The 15,466-nt window shown below is 37.3% G+C and overlaps 1 protein-coding gene across 35 annotated transcripts in view; it reads right to left on the bottom strand.

Moving 5' to 3' along the window:
* Positions 1-15,466, bottom strand: part of TENM3 (teneurin transmembrane protein 3) — a 2,213,160-nt gene that overhangs the window by 166,661 nt on the left and 2,031,033 nt on the right. For 18 of the 35 annotated variants that reach the window (XM_065596701.1, XM_065596700.1, XM_065596702.1 and 15 more), the window contains one exon: positions 12,380-12,478. The exons of the other annotated variants lie outside the window; for them this stretch is intronic. In XM_065596701.1, the coding sequence (XP_065452773.1) occupies positions 12,380-12,478 (99 nt within the window). The remainder of the gene's footprint in view (positions 1-12,379; positions 12,479-15,466) is intronic. 35 annotated transcript variants of the gene reach the window in all.

The following is a 15,466-nucleotide window of genomic DNA, read 5'->3' as shown; positions in this document are numbered from 1 at the left end:
TGGCAATGACAGGCAGGTAAGCCTAACTTCAGTATCAAGCAAACTGGTTGAAACTATAGAAAAGAACAGAACTATCAGACACATAGATGAACAAAATTTGTTGGCAAAGAATTAACACGTTTTTTGTAAAAGGAAATCATGCCACACCAATCTATTAAAATTCTTTGAAGGGGTCAACAAATGTGGACAAGAGTGACCCAGTGGATACAGTGTACTTGAACTTTCAGAAAGTCTTTGACAAGGTCCCTGACCGAAGATTCTTAAGCAAACTAAGCAGTCATCGATCCGTAACTGGTTAAAAGATAGGAAACAAATGGTAGGACTATATGGTCAGTTTTCAGAATAGAGAGAGGTAAATAGTGGTGTCCCCCAGGGGTCTGTACTGGGATGAGTGCTGTTCAACATATTCATAAATGATCTGGAAAAAGGGGTAAACAGTGAGGTGGCAAAATTTGCAGATGATACAAAATTGCTCAAGATAGTTAAGTCCAAATCAGACTGTAAAGAGTTACAAAGGGATCTCACAAAACTGAGTTACTGGAAACAAAATGGCAGATGAAATTCAGTGTTGACAAATGCAAAGCAATGCACATTAGAAACATAATCCCAGCAATACATACAAAATGACCACTCAGGAAAGAGATCTTGAAGTAACTGTGGATAGTTCTCTGAAAACTTCTGCTCAATATGCAATGGCAGTGAAAAAGCTAACAGAATGTTAGGAATTATTAGGAAAGGGATAGATAATAAGACAGAAAATCATAATGCCTCTATATAAATCTAGCTATACCCACATCTTGAATATTGTGTGCAGATCTGGTCGCCCAATCTTAATAAAGATATATTAGAATAGGGAAAGGGATAGAGAAGGGCAACAAAAATGATTAGGGGTATGAGGAGAGATTAAAAAGACAGGGACTTTTCAACTTTGAAAAGAGACGGCTAAGGCGAGATATGATTGAGGTCTATAAAATCATGACTGGTGTGGAGAAAGTAAATAAGGAAGTGTTATTTACTCCTTCATGTAACATAAGAACTAGGGGTCACCCAATGAAATTAATAGGCAGCAGGTTTAAAACAAACTAAAGGAAGTATTTCTTCACACAACGCACAGTCAACCTGTGGAACTCATTGACAGGAGATGTTGTAAAGGCCAAAACTATAACAGGGTTCAAAAAAGAACTAGATAAGTTCATGGAGGATAGGTCCATCAATGGCTATTCACCAGGATAGTCAGGGATGCAACACCATGCTGTGAGTGTCCTTAGCATCTGTTTGCCAGAAGCTGTGAGTGGACGACAGGAGATGGATCACTTGACAATTGCCCTGCTCTGTTCATTCCCTCTGGGGCACCTGGCATTGACCACTGTCAGAAGACAGGATACTGGGCTAGATGGACCATTGGTCTGACCCAGTATGGCTGTTTTTTGTGCAGAATGACAAATATGGCGAAAGATTTTTTATGTTAATGTATGCCACTTTGGGTGGCCAAAGCACATTCAATAGCATTATACTAATAATGCTGTTTTTAAAACAAACTTCCATGCAAAATACGCAGTTGGTTTGGCTGGAATGATCTGCCATTTTAAGCATTCTTCTGGTGCTGTTTCTAGGCTCCAAAGGCTGCAAATGGAAATGGGTCTTAACAAGCTGTCAAATTGGACTCCATATATTCTATCCTACAAAAGCTTGGTAGAGAAAAAACAGGCTCTAATCACTTTCTTCTCAGAAAAAGTGAAAGCTGAGGTGCTGGTACAGCAGAGCCTAGCAGAGACTCTGATCCAAATACTTAAGCCCTTTGAGGAATTAATCTCACTGATAAATTTGGGAGACGCCTGGGTATCTATGATGGTGCCAGCTGTCAAGGCTCTGACAGTCTACCTCAGGCATCAAGGAAATAAAAGAAAATTCTGTCTTTTGTATTTGAGAGTTCAGCACTGTGGAGGCTGAGGTAGCACACAGTGTGGCTTCTCACTGTAAGCTCTTCCCCCTTCTGCTCTAAATCACATCAATACAATACCAGAGTGGCCACACACACAGGCTGGCTGAAGAATGTCAGGCAAAAAAATACCAAAAGAGGTGAAATAAAGACAAAAGAAACAACTCTTGGTGAAGGAAATTTGTTTGGATCTCTCTATTTCTAATGAGTGGAGTTACTAGGTAAATGTCATTGCAGTCTCTCCAGGGGTATTAACTCAAAATGTTAAATATTGAAAGTATAACACTATCAGACTTCCATGTCTTGTACACCTGTTTCTTTCCTCTGACCCCTTGCTAACTAATGTTTCCTATGAGATGTTCAGAAGGATGCTACGTCTGACAACAAATCCAGGCTGTTTCCAGATAGTGTGGAAAGCCTTGTGCTCTCGGAATATAATTTGCCCAGAATTGATTTTACCCACCTGCCTACGCTTTTATAGCATGTTCATCAGAAAGGTATCTGAGCAATTAATTTCTAAAGACTAAACTGTGTATATGGTACTTCACCAGGCATTGACTTAAATGGCAAATTATAGTCTGTCTCATCTCACAGAAAGCTTATATCATCTATAATTGCAGATCTTCATTTAAAAATGGATTATCTTACAAGCACTTACTTGATTTGCATGCAAGTGACAATTTTAATATTTTATTAAAACTTAGACTGCAGAATCCAAAGAACATTGGCACTTCTCAAAGTAATGCTATCCAGTGTTTAATTAAATGAATCAATTCACTTCTCCATTTTTATCATGATGTAAAATATATTTCTATTCAAAAATTTAGCTGATATTTGATCATTTTAGGGGCTCAAGTTTTTAGTATCCAGCAATTCCAAAACACAGATTTGTCACAGCTCTACTGTAGTTAAAAGAGTTTGTTATTTTATAAAAACAAACTCTTGGGGGCAAAGACTGAGTTGGCAGCTGAGAAGTAGGTGGGTGTTCCTGATTATTTTATCAATAGCAGCCACTTTTTTTAGTTTCTTTCACTGAATGACTGAAAGAAAAAATAAATATGTCATCAAAATCTTCAGAGATGCTGAATCTGGAGATATGAACATATGAATAAAAGTAAAATAAAAAAAACGGAACCTATGGCATCTCTCAGCACCATGTGATTGGCTGCACCTGCTGACATTTCTGGACAGTTTTTGGTCCAAAGAATACTGGAGTGGTTTTACTCCCAACAATATCCCAAGATATTCTCTGTGCTGCCATTTACCCTGTGAAAAACAAAACTGAGGGAACCTCAGCTAAATTTACTAATTTGGAAGCCAGGATGGAAAAAAATACGTGCTGAAAAAGTGCAGGAGTTGAACAGCAAGATCAACTTAATTGAAAATTGCATCTTCTGAACTACGGGAACAGATTACAAAACCATTCAAGGATGTTATGGTGCAGACTATCAATAGGAATACTCAACAAGCCAAGTAAGATCCAGAAAAGTAAGTGGTAGGTGTTCATAAAAGGGAAGGTGATTCAGAACTGCTTTTTTTTTAATGAAAATCTTATACGAAAAACTCTCACTTTAGATACTGAAGAAAATCCTATCCACTATATAAAACCCTACTGCATTCATAGGAATACAATATTACTCATGTCTGTATTACAATATTAGGAAGAAATATTTTAATTAGAGCTGTCGATTAATCTCAGTTAACTCACGTGATTAACTCAAAAAAATTAATCGCGATTTAAAAAATTAATCATGATAAATCACATTGTTAAACAATAGAATACCAATTGAAATGTATTAAATATTTTGGATGTTTTTATACATTTTCAAATATATTGATTTCTATTGCAACACTGAATACAAAGTGTACAGTGTTCATTTTATATTTTTGATTACAAATATTTGCACTGTAAAAATGATAAACAAAACAAATAGTATTTTTCAATTCACCTAATGCAAGTACTGTAGTGCAATCTCTTTATCATGAAATTTGAACTTACAAATGTAGAATTATGTACAAAAAATAGCTGCACTCAAAAACAAAACGACGTAAACTTTAGAGCCTACAGACCAATAAGTCCTAGTCCTTCTTCAGCCAATCGCTAAGAGAAACAAGTTTGTTTACATTTACGGGAGATGCTACTGCCTGCTTCTTATTTGTAATGTCACCTGAAAGTGAGAACAGGCATTTGTATGGCACTTTTGTAGCCAGTGTTGCAAGGAATTTACGTGCCAGATATGCTAAACATTTGTATGCCCCCTCATGCTCTGGCCACCATTCCAGAGGATATGCTTCCATACTGATGATTCTCGTTAAAAAAATAATCCATTAATTAAATTTCTGACTGAACTCCTTGGGGGAGAATTGTATGTCTCCTGTTCTATTTTACCCGCATTCTGCCATATATTTCACGGTATAACGGTCTTGGATGATAACCTAGTACATGTTCATTTTAAGAATAAGTGAAGAAACAGATTGACAGAGCCAGAAGAGTACCCAGAAGTCACCTACTACGGGACAGGCCCAACAAAGAAAGTAACAGAACACCATTAGCCGTCACCTTCAGCCCCCAACTAAAACCTCTCCAGCGCATCATCAAGGATCTACAACCTATCCTGAAGATCTTGGGAGACAGGCCAGACCTCACTTACAGACAGCCCCGCAACCTGAAGCAAATACTAACAAGCAACCACACACCACACAACAAAAACACTAACCCAGGAACCTATCCTTGCAACAAAGCCCGTTGCCAACTCTGTCCACATATCTATTCAAGGAACACCATCATAGGACCTAATCACATCAGCCATACCATCAGGGGCTTGTTCACCTGCACATCTAACAATGTGATATATGCCATCATGTGCCAGCAATGCTCCTCTGCCATGTATATTGGCCAAACCAGACAGTCTCTACGTAAAAGAATAAATGGTCACAAATCAGACATCAAGACTTATAACATTCAAAAACAAGTTGGAGAACACTTCAACCTTCCTGGACACTCAATTACAGACCTAAAAGTCGCAATTCTTCAACAAAAAAACTTCAAAAATAGACTCCAACGAGAAACTGCAGAACTGGAATTAATTTGCAAACTGGACACCATTAAATTAGGCTTCAATAAAGACTGAGAGTGGGTCATTACAGAAACTAAAAACTATTTTCCCATGCTAATTTTTCCCCTACTGTTACTCACACCTTCCTGTCAACTGTTTGAAATGGACCATCCTAATTGTCACTACAAAAGTTTTTTTTTCCTCCTGCTAATAATAGCCCACCTTAATTGATTAGTCTCATTAGAGTTGGTATGGCAACCCCAATTTTTTCATGTTCTCTGTATATATATATCTTCCTACTCTCTTTTCCACTGCATGCATCTGATAAAATGGGTTTTAGCCCACGAAAGCTTATACCCAAATAAATTTGTTAGTCCTTATGGTGCCACAAGAACTCCTCATTCTTTTCACAGCAGATCTGACAAAACACAAAGAAGGTATCAATGTGAGATTTGGCATCTGACTCAGATGATGAAAATAAATGTGCGTCTGTCCATTCTGCTTTGGATCGTTATCAAGCAGAACCCATCATCAGCATGGATGCATATCCTCTGGAATGGTGGTTGAAGCATGAAGAGACATATGAATCTTTAGCACATCTGGCAGGTAAATAGCTTGTGACGCCGGCTACAACAGTGCCATGTGAAAGCCTGTTCTCACTTTCAGGTGACTCTGTAAACAAGAAGTGGGCAGCATTATCTCCTGCAAATTGTAACCAAACTTGTTTGTCTGAGCGACAGTGAAATCCTAAACAGTGAAATCCTTGCTGATCTTAAACGCAAAAAAGAGGCTTATAAGAAGTGGAAGATTGGACAAATGACCAGGGAGGAGTATAAAAATATTGCTCAGGCGTGCAGGAGTGAAATCAGGAAGGCCAAATCACACTTGGAGTTGCAGTTAGCAAGAGATGTTAAGAGTAACAAGAAGGGTTTCTTCAGGTATGTTAGCAACAAGAAGAAAATCAAGGAAAGTGTGGGCCCCTTACTGAATGAGGGAGGCAACCTAGTGACCGAGGACGTGGAAAAAGCTAATGTACTCAATGATTTTTTTGCCTCTGTCTTCACGCACAAGGTCAGCTCCCAGATTGCTGCACTGGGCAGTACAGCATGGGGAGAAGGTGACCAGCCCTCTGTGGAGAAAGAAGTGGTTCGGGACTATTTAGAAAAACTGGACGTGCACAAGTCCATGGGGCCGGATGCGCTGCATCCGAGGGTGCTAAAGGAGTTGGCGGGTGAGATTGCAGAGCCATTAGCCATTATTTTTGAAAACTCATGGCGATCGGGGGAGGTCCCAGATGACTGGAAAAAGGCTAATGTAGTGCCCATCTTTAAAAAAGGGAAGAAGGAGGATCCGGGGAACTACAGGCCAGTCAGCCTCACCTCAGTCCCTGGAAAAATTATGGAGCAGGTCCTCAAGGAATCAATTATGAAACATTTAGAGGAAAGGAAAGTGATCAGGAACAGTCAGCATGGATTCACGAAGGGGAAGTCGTGCCTGACTAACCTAATTGCCTTCTATGATGAGATAACTGGCTCTGTGGATGAGGGGAAAGCAGTGGATGTGTTATTTCTTGACTTTAGCAAAGCTTTTGATACTGTCTCCCACAGTATTCTTGCCACCAAGTTAAAGAAGTATGGGCTGGATGAATGGACTGTAAGGTGGATAGAAAGCTGGCTAGATCGTCGGGCTCAACGGGTAGTGATCAATGGCTCCATGTCTAGTTGGCAGCCGGTTTCAAGTGGAGTGCCCCAAGGGTCGGTCCTGGGGCCGGTTTTGTTTAATATCTTTATTAATGATCTGGAGGATGGTGTGGACTGCACTCTCAGCAAGTTTGCAGATGACACTAAACTAGGAGGCGTGGTAGATACACTAGAGGGTAGGGATCGGATACAGAGGGACCTAGACAAATTAGAGGATTGGGCAGAAAAAAACCTGATGAGGTTCAACAAGGACAAGTGCAGAGTCCTGCACTTAGGACGGAAGAATCCCATGCACTGCTACAGACTAGGGACCGAATGGCTAGGTAGCAGTTCTGCTGAAAAGGATCTAGGGGTCACAGTGGACGAGAAGCTGGATATGAGTCAACAGTGTGTTCTTGTTGCCAAGAAGGCTAACGGCATTTTGGGCTGTATAAGTAGGGGGCATTGCCAGCAGATCAAGGAACATGATTGTTCCCCTTTATTCGACATTGGTGAGGCCTCATCTGGAATACTGTGTCCAGTTTTGGGCCCCACACTACAAGAAGGATGTGGAAAAATTGGAAAGAGTCCAGCGGAGGGCAACAAAAATGATTAGGGGTCTGGAGCATATGACTTATGAGGAGAGGCTGAGAGAACTGGGATTGTTTAGTCTCCAGAAGAGAAGAATGAGGGGGGATTTGATAGCAGCCTTCAACTACCTGAAGGGGGGTTCCAAAGAGGATGGAGCTCGGCTGTTCTCAGTGGTGGCAGATGACAGAACAAGGAGCAATGGTCTCAAGTTGCGGTGGGGGAAGTCCAGGTTGGATATCAGGAAAAACTATTTCACTAGGAGGGTGGTGAAACCCTGGAATGCGTTACCTAGGGAGGTGGTGGAGTCTCCTTCCTTGGAGGTTTTTAAGGCCCGGCTTGACAAAGCCCTGGCTGGGATGATTTAGCTGGGAATTGGTCCTGCTTTGAGCAGGGGGTTGGACTAGATGACCTCTTGAGGTCCCTTCCAACTCTAATATTCTATGATTCTATGATTGGCTGAACAAGAAGAAGGACTAAGTGGACCTGTAGGCTCTGAAGTTTTACATTGTTTTATTTTTGAATGCAGCTAATTTTGTACATAATTCTACATTTTTAAGTTCAACTTTCATGGTAAAGAGATTGCACTACACCACTTGTATTACATGAATTGAAAAATACTATTTCTTTTATTTTTACAGTACAAATAGTTGTAATAAAAATATACAGTGAGCACTGTACACTTTGTATTCTGCGTTGTAATTGAAATCAATATACTTGAAAATGTAAAAGATATCCAAAAATATTTAAATAAATGGTATTCTATTATTGTTTAACAGTGCAATTAATCGCTTGACAGCCCTAATTTTAACGCTATCTAATTTGAAGGACTGCAGCAGAATTCTGCTTGCTGTATGTTCTATGTAAAAACCAGAATTTAAAAGGCCAAATTGCTATTTTTCCAAGATCTTGGGCCAGCTACATGGGCTAGGAAAAGGGACTATTCTAATAAAATAAAACAAAATAAAATAATAATAAAGAAAGAATTTTGTGAGCAAAGAAACTAAAGCCTCTGCTTCCTATCAGGCAAAACTCAAAGCCACTTTTGATGGGAAATAGTATACATTCTGGGATCAGATAACAGCAGCAAGATTATTTAACACTATCCAAGACACTGCTCATGGCAAGGACTATGACAAAGAAGAAAATAATAAAGATGGTAAAGGGTTTCACAGTGTATGATATCAACCTGCCCTTTGTTGACAGAAATAATTTCTTCCTTCCCTACAAGGGAAAGATGTTCTATATATTCAACACAATATTCTTTCATACAATGCATACCTGTAACATTGTGGGTCTGTATACTGTGGCTGTTTATATTGTAGCAATAAAAGTTGGTAAAGTAAAATACTATAACATTATCTGCTGCAGAAGCATAGTTTTAATAATTCGTCAGGTATTCCCTTCAAACCAACCAACCAAAACAAATAAAGCGAATCCTGACATTAATTTGTTTTGGATAATGGTATTTATTTACTAAAAGTGCTCATGAGCTTTTATGTTATAATTCAAGTTTTACCATATGAATTTTTCTTCTTTTATTAGATTATACTGATTTTGTTTCACCTTGTTATAAAAAGAAAGACTGAAAAGGCAGTGGATACTACTACTATCTATAATTTCTAAATTTAGGGGATCATTATCTAATGCTTACTAAATATTGAATGCCTGCTACTTCTATACAACGGATTTTGTGTCTTCTTAATGATTACCTTACTCATTACATTTTTAAATGGCCACTATTTGTTTTATTATTAATATAGTGCCACATATTAGCATGAGATTCTATACTATATATATGTCTGTGTTTATCAGAAATCCAAGACACTCAGAAACTGTATCACTATGTGTTTGTGCTTCATTTTTCCCCAGTCTCCCCCAGCTATGCTTTTTGTTTAAGTGTCTCATCACCCCCCCCCGCCCCGCCACCGTTACTTCTTTTCTCAGTCTCTTTGCCAGGCCAGTCCTAGTTCTCATCCTCACCCTGACTTCCTGTCTGATCTCCCTCCTCTGCCCACAAGGTCCCACTCTCCTTGCCCAAACAGTACACGCCTCTCCTTCTAGTTTTTCATTCGATCTTTGTCTCCACCCACCCCACCATGTCCCAGTCGCAAGTTCATTGCCCAACCCTTCTGTTGGCTACCAGTCTCCTTCCCAAGATAGTCCCAGTCTCCTCTTGCAACTTTCAGTCCCAGTTTCCTTCTTTCTCTGTTACCAGCCTTGGCTCCTTGTTTTGATCCAGGTTTTTTTCTCCTACACATTCTATTTATGTGACTTCCTTTTCCATGTTGCCTGAATGTCAGCAGTGGGTGGCATTGGGAACATAGTAGAGACAGATGCCTAGTTCTGGTGCCCAGATCTGGACTCAGCACAGCATGGAACAGCTGGGTATTGCATGGAAAAGCATGACTTGCAGGTAAAGTTCCTGCTCAGTCCCAGGGTAGACCACGCTCAATGCAGGTTGAAACTCTGGGGAATTACGCTAAAAAGCTCTAGCAAGGTCCTACTGAGCATGTAAAAACTGAGATTTTTCAGAAGTTTATAACTTGGCCATATTTGCCGTGGATTTTGACAGGATGACAAAAGTTTACCCTCCTCCCCTCCAAAGTGAAATTTCAAGTCCTACTCCAAAGTATGGGACCGCTAAGGTGTCTCAAAGGAAAGGTTGCCAGAATTTTTAACATGGTCAAAACAAAATATTTTTCCTAGTCTCATTCTTGGAATTGGCTGAATCATTCTGGTTGAATTAACCCCACACCCCCCCCCCCCCCAAATCAGCCTGAGGTTTACACCCAGCATGTCAGATTTCAACTCAAACTATTAGACTTTGGCAAAATTACAATCAACTGAGAACAGGGTCTTATAATAGGAAGTGTCAGGCAACCTCAATAATAGACAGTGCTACCATCCCAACCTATAATAATGTGAAATTCCCACCTTATTCCTTTCATATGCAAAAATAAAGAAAGAAAATCAACTTTTGGTAGAACAGGAACATTTTGACCCAAAAGGTGAAGGTTTCAGAAAATTATGAGACACTATATAAATAAGAGGTTAAAATGGAAACTGTTATGCAATTTTAATTTAATTTTACTGATGTTGAATCTTCTCTGGGTACTCAAATTTTGGGATTTCGATAACTCGTAGTGAGGGTATCAGATTAGAATAGGTTAAAGAGAGAAAACAGGTCTTTCACACAAAAGCAATGTAGCTTATTTTACAAAATATATAGTGATATATAGTCACATATCTGAGATTAGAATAGTGCCCTAAGGTAAAGCAAACTGAACAAAACAAAACAATAAGATGCACTTTGAAATTTCAAACTGTCTTATAATAATTAATCAACTGTGCACATTCTGTAAGTCAAATAAGATACTATTGCTAAGGACTAGGCATATGCATCCTTATAGCTTACTTTAGAATGTCTTTTTTAGTATTATTTCAAATTCAGTATATTAATATGCTCTTCACCGGGCAAATAAAAAATAGCAAAGTTAAGCAATCCTTAAGAAACAGCATATTATAAAGTAAATAATACACACAACATGAAAACAAAAGAACAAATATAAAATGATTCTAGCTGTGACACAGTGTGTTAGTGTGGTTGATAAACTGCATCTACATGCTGATAGCATACTGTATTCTCAAATCTATTACGCTTTTGAACTGATGTGTTATCATCTTTGGACAACTTTCACACCAGGAGGTGATCCCTGCTATAGTAATTTTAAAAATGAAAAGCTTACAAACAAGATACATTTTATTGCTGTGTTACCTGAATTAGTATCAGCTAAATGTAATTTCACATAATTCATCTCCATTTGCCAAAATATATGCATTTGGGTTGCCTATTACAAACATATATAATATGAATCTGTATGTTTCTATTAAGTCTGCTAGTTAGCAGTTACTTATTTGCATGAGCATTGTGTGGTACATGATCCCTAGAGAAAATAGCAGCATTTATTCCTTTTTATTTATTATAATATACTTACATGTTTAGTTTAAAAAACCAGAAAAATCTTAAGAATTTATAGTGGCTTTTTGTAATCTCTTCAATTTTGATTAAAATTAATTAGATAAATTTAATACAAAACTATCATATAGATGTTCATCTTTGACTAACTGGAAATTAAAAGGGCTGTTGGAAGTTGAAGTAGATTCACTTATAGTGGAATATTTTTATATTAACTAGTTATTGAAGATTAGATACTGATCCCCTTACTCAGGTCTTATGTTTTGTGGCATCACTGATTGCAATGGGACTGTTTTTAGAGTAAGGTGATAAGCAACATGAGTGATGGTGTCAAAATTAGGACATACTAGCTTTTGTTTTAACCATATTATTAACAAAAGGACAACAGAACAGATTTATGATGAATAGTTTACTTCTGAAATTCATCATTTTGTACTATCAAGTAGCATTGTATTCTTAGAAGCTGTGTTTCTTTCTCAGTTATTTCTTTTTTGGGGTTTGAATCTAAATATACTGCATGATGTGGCAATAAATTGTCAGCACTGCAGAAATGTAGTCCAAATAGAAGATATATATTAATATAAAAACTTAAATACATATGGAAAAGTTGTATAGAGAAAAAATATTCAGAAATTTATTGAAATATTTACTTTAAAATTTTTACCTACATGGAAGTCTCTATTACCAGACATATTTATTAGCCACTCAGATTTTACACTGGGTGGTTTAAAAAGTTAATGCAAAAATTAAAAATATAATTTTGAATATTGGAGATTCTCTCTCTTTGATCTGTGATTTTACTGTAATAACATTTCGTAATATTTATTTAATAAAAAGCAGCTGAATAGTAAATATCTTATAGATTAATGGCCTGATTCTGGAAGCTGTGTACTCAATTTCCATCAGATACTTGTTTTCTTAAATATAAGCTCACAAAATATGGCAAAGTTTAATGTACTTTTATTTTTACAATAATAAAAACTACAATAGCTTAAAATGTAATGTAATTTTTAAAACTGAACCAGAAGATAGGAGAGATCATCCCAAATGTTATTTGGACAATTTAATCAGATTTTGAAGTCACATCTTTCATTCTGTGTCAGCAGCTAGCATCATATAAACACTTAGAGTCACCTACCCATCCCCATAACTGTTATCGTGGCATGTTGGAGTAAACACATCCATCTCTATAAGGCTGTCATGACCATTTGCAAGAACTGCTTGATTTCCTAATTTTCTACATACAGAGATAAGATACAAAAACAGTAAATTAGATTGAAAGTTTTCAAATTGAGGAGACTGTACTTTTTAAAAATCACTAAATGCAATGCTAGCAACTTTACTTATTAAAATTATGTAAATAGAAGTAAATCATGAATACAGCTTATCCAATTTGATCAAGTTCACATGAGAAGAACTGGGAAGCTGACTGAAGAGATCTTGAATTTGACTAAAGTGAACGTTGTATTATTGGATCAAGTCCATAAACTTTTAGAGACTTAACTCCTTTTCTCTGAAGTACATTGTACTTTTGGAGGCAGTCAGACTTTATACAAATTGATTTACGGCTTCCCTACAAATGATTAATACCCTGTTTCTCAGTGTCTTAATCAATATTAAAGGCACTAGTTTAACTGGAAATCGCCCCAATAAAAACACATTCTTGTCTAGTAGTAGAAATGCTTCATCATGGTTGAACAGTTCCCGAAACCTTCATATTCTTAAAAGAAGTCTTGGTCTAGTTTGCTGACTGATTTAGAAATGACAAATCTATGCAATTTTTTGCAATGCTGCCTTTTAGACTGTTAGTGATTTAATTAAATGCTTCAAAGGTGTGGAAATATTTGCCAATCAATTATTTCTTCAACAATTTTCTTTTTCTTCTCCACAATAAAATTAGCAGATAATTAATTTAAAACAGTGTAATGTTCCCACTTATTTTATTTTTAATTATAGTTGAAGCCTGAGAAAAGGCAATACAGTATTAACATACAACTATAAAAATTGTGTTTAGTTTTTTGGCCTGCCTGAATGCTGACAACATAGTTCACAGTCCATTATACAAAATATAATTCCACCTTCTCTGACAAATTAAACACCTCATATAGCAAATTCAACTAATCATGAGTCAAAGATGCTCTTTTTTGACTCACACATACCTTAATATAGATGTTAGATAAAATTACAATATTCTAAGAGCTACATTTCAAAAGTGGAGCCTGGGAATTTTTCCATGAACATGGATTCAGGTTCTATTTAAAATTCCCAAATAGTGCTGGGAAAATTTACTGAGACAAGCATTAATTTTGCTTTCATGAGAGATGTAAATTTCAATTTACCTTATTCTGCCTTGAATATTTCTCTAAGGCCTGGACTACACTGGGGGGGAGGGGGAAAATCGATCTAAGTTATGTAACTTCAGCTACGTGAATAACGTTGCAGAAGTCGACGTACTTAGATCTACTCACCGCAGTGTCTTCACTGCGGTGAGTTGACTGCTGCCGCTCCCCCGTCGACTCTGCCTGCACCTCTCGTGGCGGTGGAGTACAGGAGTCGACGGGAGAGCGCTCGGGGGTCGATTTATTGCATCTAGACTAGACGCAATAAATCGACCCCCACTGGATTGATCGCTGCCCGCCAATCCGGCAAGTAGTATAGACATACCCTAAGAAACATAATCAAGTGACCTTGCTTTAAAGAGCTTTAGTATGTTTAGATATTTAAAAGACAAGCAGTATTAAGGAAGAAGTAATTCAATATGCAATTTCATACATTAATAATTTGCAAAGCATTTACCAAGCTACAAGGTAAAAGATATGGAAATATAACTAATGAGATATCAATACTCAAGAAGATATTCACACAGAGTAGGATGTTAATAAATATTTTATTAAATGACTACAAATGAACCATTTTATTAACACCTAATAAGTAATTACTAAGCTATTTAACCCATATTTATAATGAGAGGCATGCAGTTAATTATCTGCACAATTTCTTTAGATTTAGGCTTCCCAAACAGGGGTTCAAAGGACAAAAAAGGAGAGTTACTGTGTACAGCCTTGCTACTACATTCCTTCAAAAGTTGTTATTAGATTGATCTTATTTTGATTTTCCCAGCAGGTATATTGCTCCTACAGCTGACCATACTCACAGGAGGAGATGGGGAAGAGGCAAATAGGCCAGGCTCTCAAATGACCTAAAAAGATGTCATGCAGGGGGTAGGAAATCAGAGGTTAAAAGAAAAAAAAGGTTTTATTTACTCCCATCAGAAGAAAGTTATTTGTTGCTTACTCTCAGTAACCTCACTATCATGTAAAGGGGATATGGAGAGTTGAAAGGAGGGACTCATGCAATGGAGGGTTTGGTTTTAAGTCCTCATAAAACTTTAAGGAAAGAGAAGCCTTTATATCAAAAGGCCATGAATCCCTGCTGCATGTTATTGACCAGTCACCTCACAGTTTAAACCTTTAGTAACAGCAGTGTTTTACACTACAAATATTGACAGAAGACAGAAATAGCAAAACAACAAATATTCTATTAAATATAAAACTGCATCCAACTTTATACAATATATATCTAGAAATCCACCTCCAAAATCAAAATGAGAACTTCTCCAAAAGGATGGATGCTAAAACACCTTTCCACATACATTCTCATGTACATATACACAAAAGCAGCCTACACACTACTGAGCTATTCACAGGAGTGAGTCATATATCATTCACTGATCAGTCATCACCAACCTGTGCCTACAGAGATAGAAGAATGGTTATCTACATACAACTGACTTTCACATTTTCTGTCTTTAAATGACAGTTGTGGAAAAATTGCAGGACATCTAAGTTAGATAAAAAAAGCTGAGTATGGGCAAAAGCTAAAATATTTGCTAGAGATGAAACAAATCACTATATAGAGAAACATAAAGGCAGAGACCTAACCCAGATAAAGTTGTTAATATAGTTGAAATTGAGCCTGAGAATCACACTCTATAGGGGATCTTAACTAAAAAAGACAAAATCAATGACAAATAAGACTCGTTCTTCACCTCAAGAGTTCCAACCAAGTGAGACTATTAGAGAAACTACAGTAGGGTTGTGTTGGTTACAATGTGAGATTTTTCACATTTCAGCTGATATTTAAGGGTTCAGGAAGTGAATGTTCAAACACTGTCAGATGTTAAGATTAGCAACATTTAAAAGATGTGACAAGTGTACTTTGCAAA

The sequence above is a fragment of the Chrysemys picta genome, chromosome 5, assembly GCF_011386835.1.
Source record: "Chrysemys picta bellii isolate R12L10 chromosome 5, ASM1138683v2, whole genome shotgun sequence".
Taxonomy (NCBI): domain Eukaryota; kingdom Metazoa; phylum Chordata; order Testudines; family Emydidae; genus Chrysemys; species Chrysemys picta.
The sequence above is the reverse complement of the archived record's forward strand: the minus strand, read 5'-3'. Positions and strand labels throughout refer to the sequence as shown.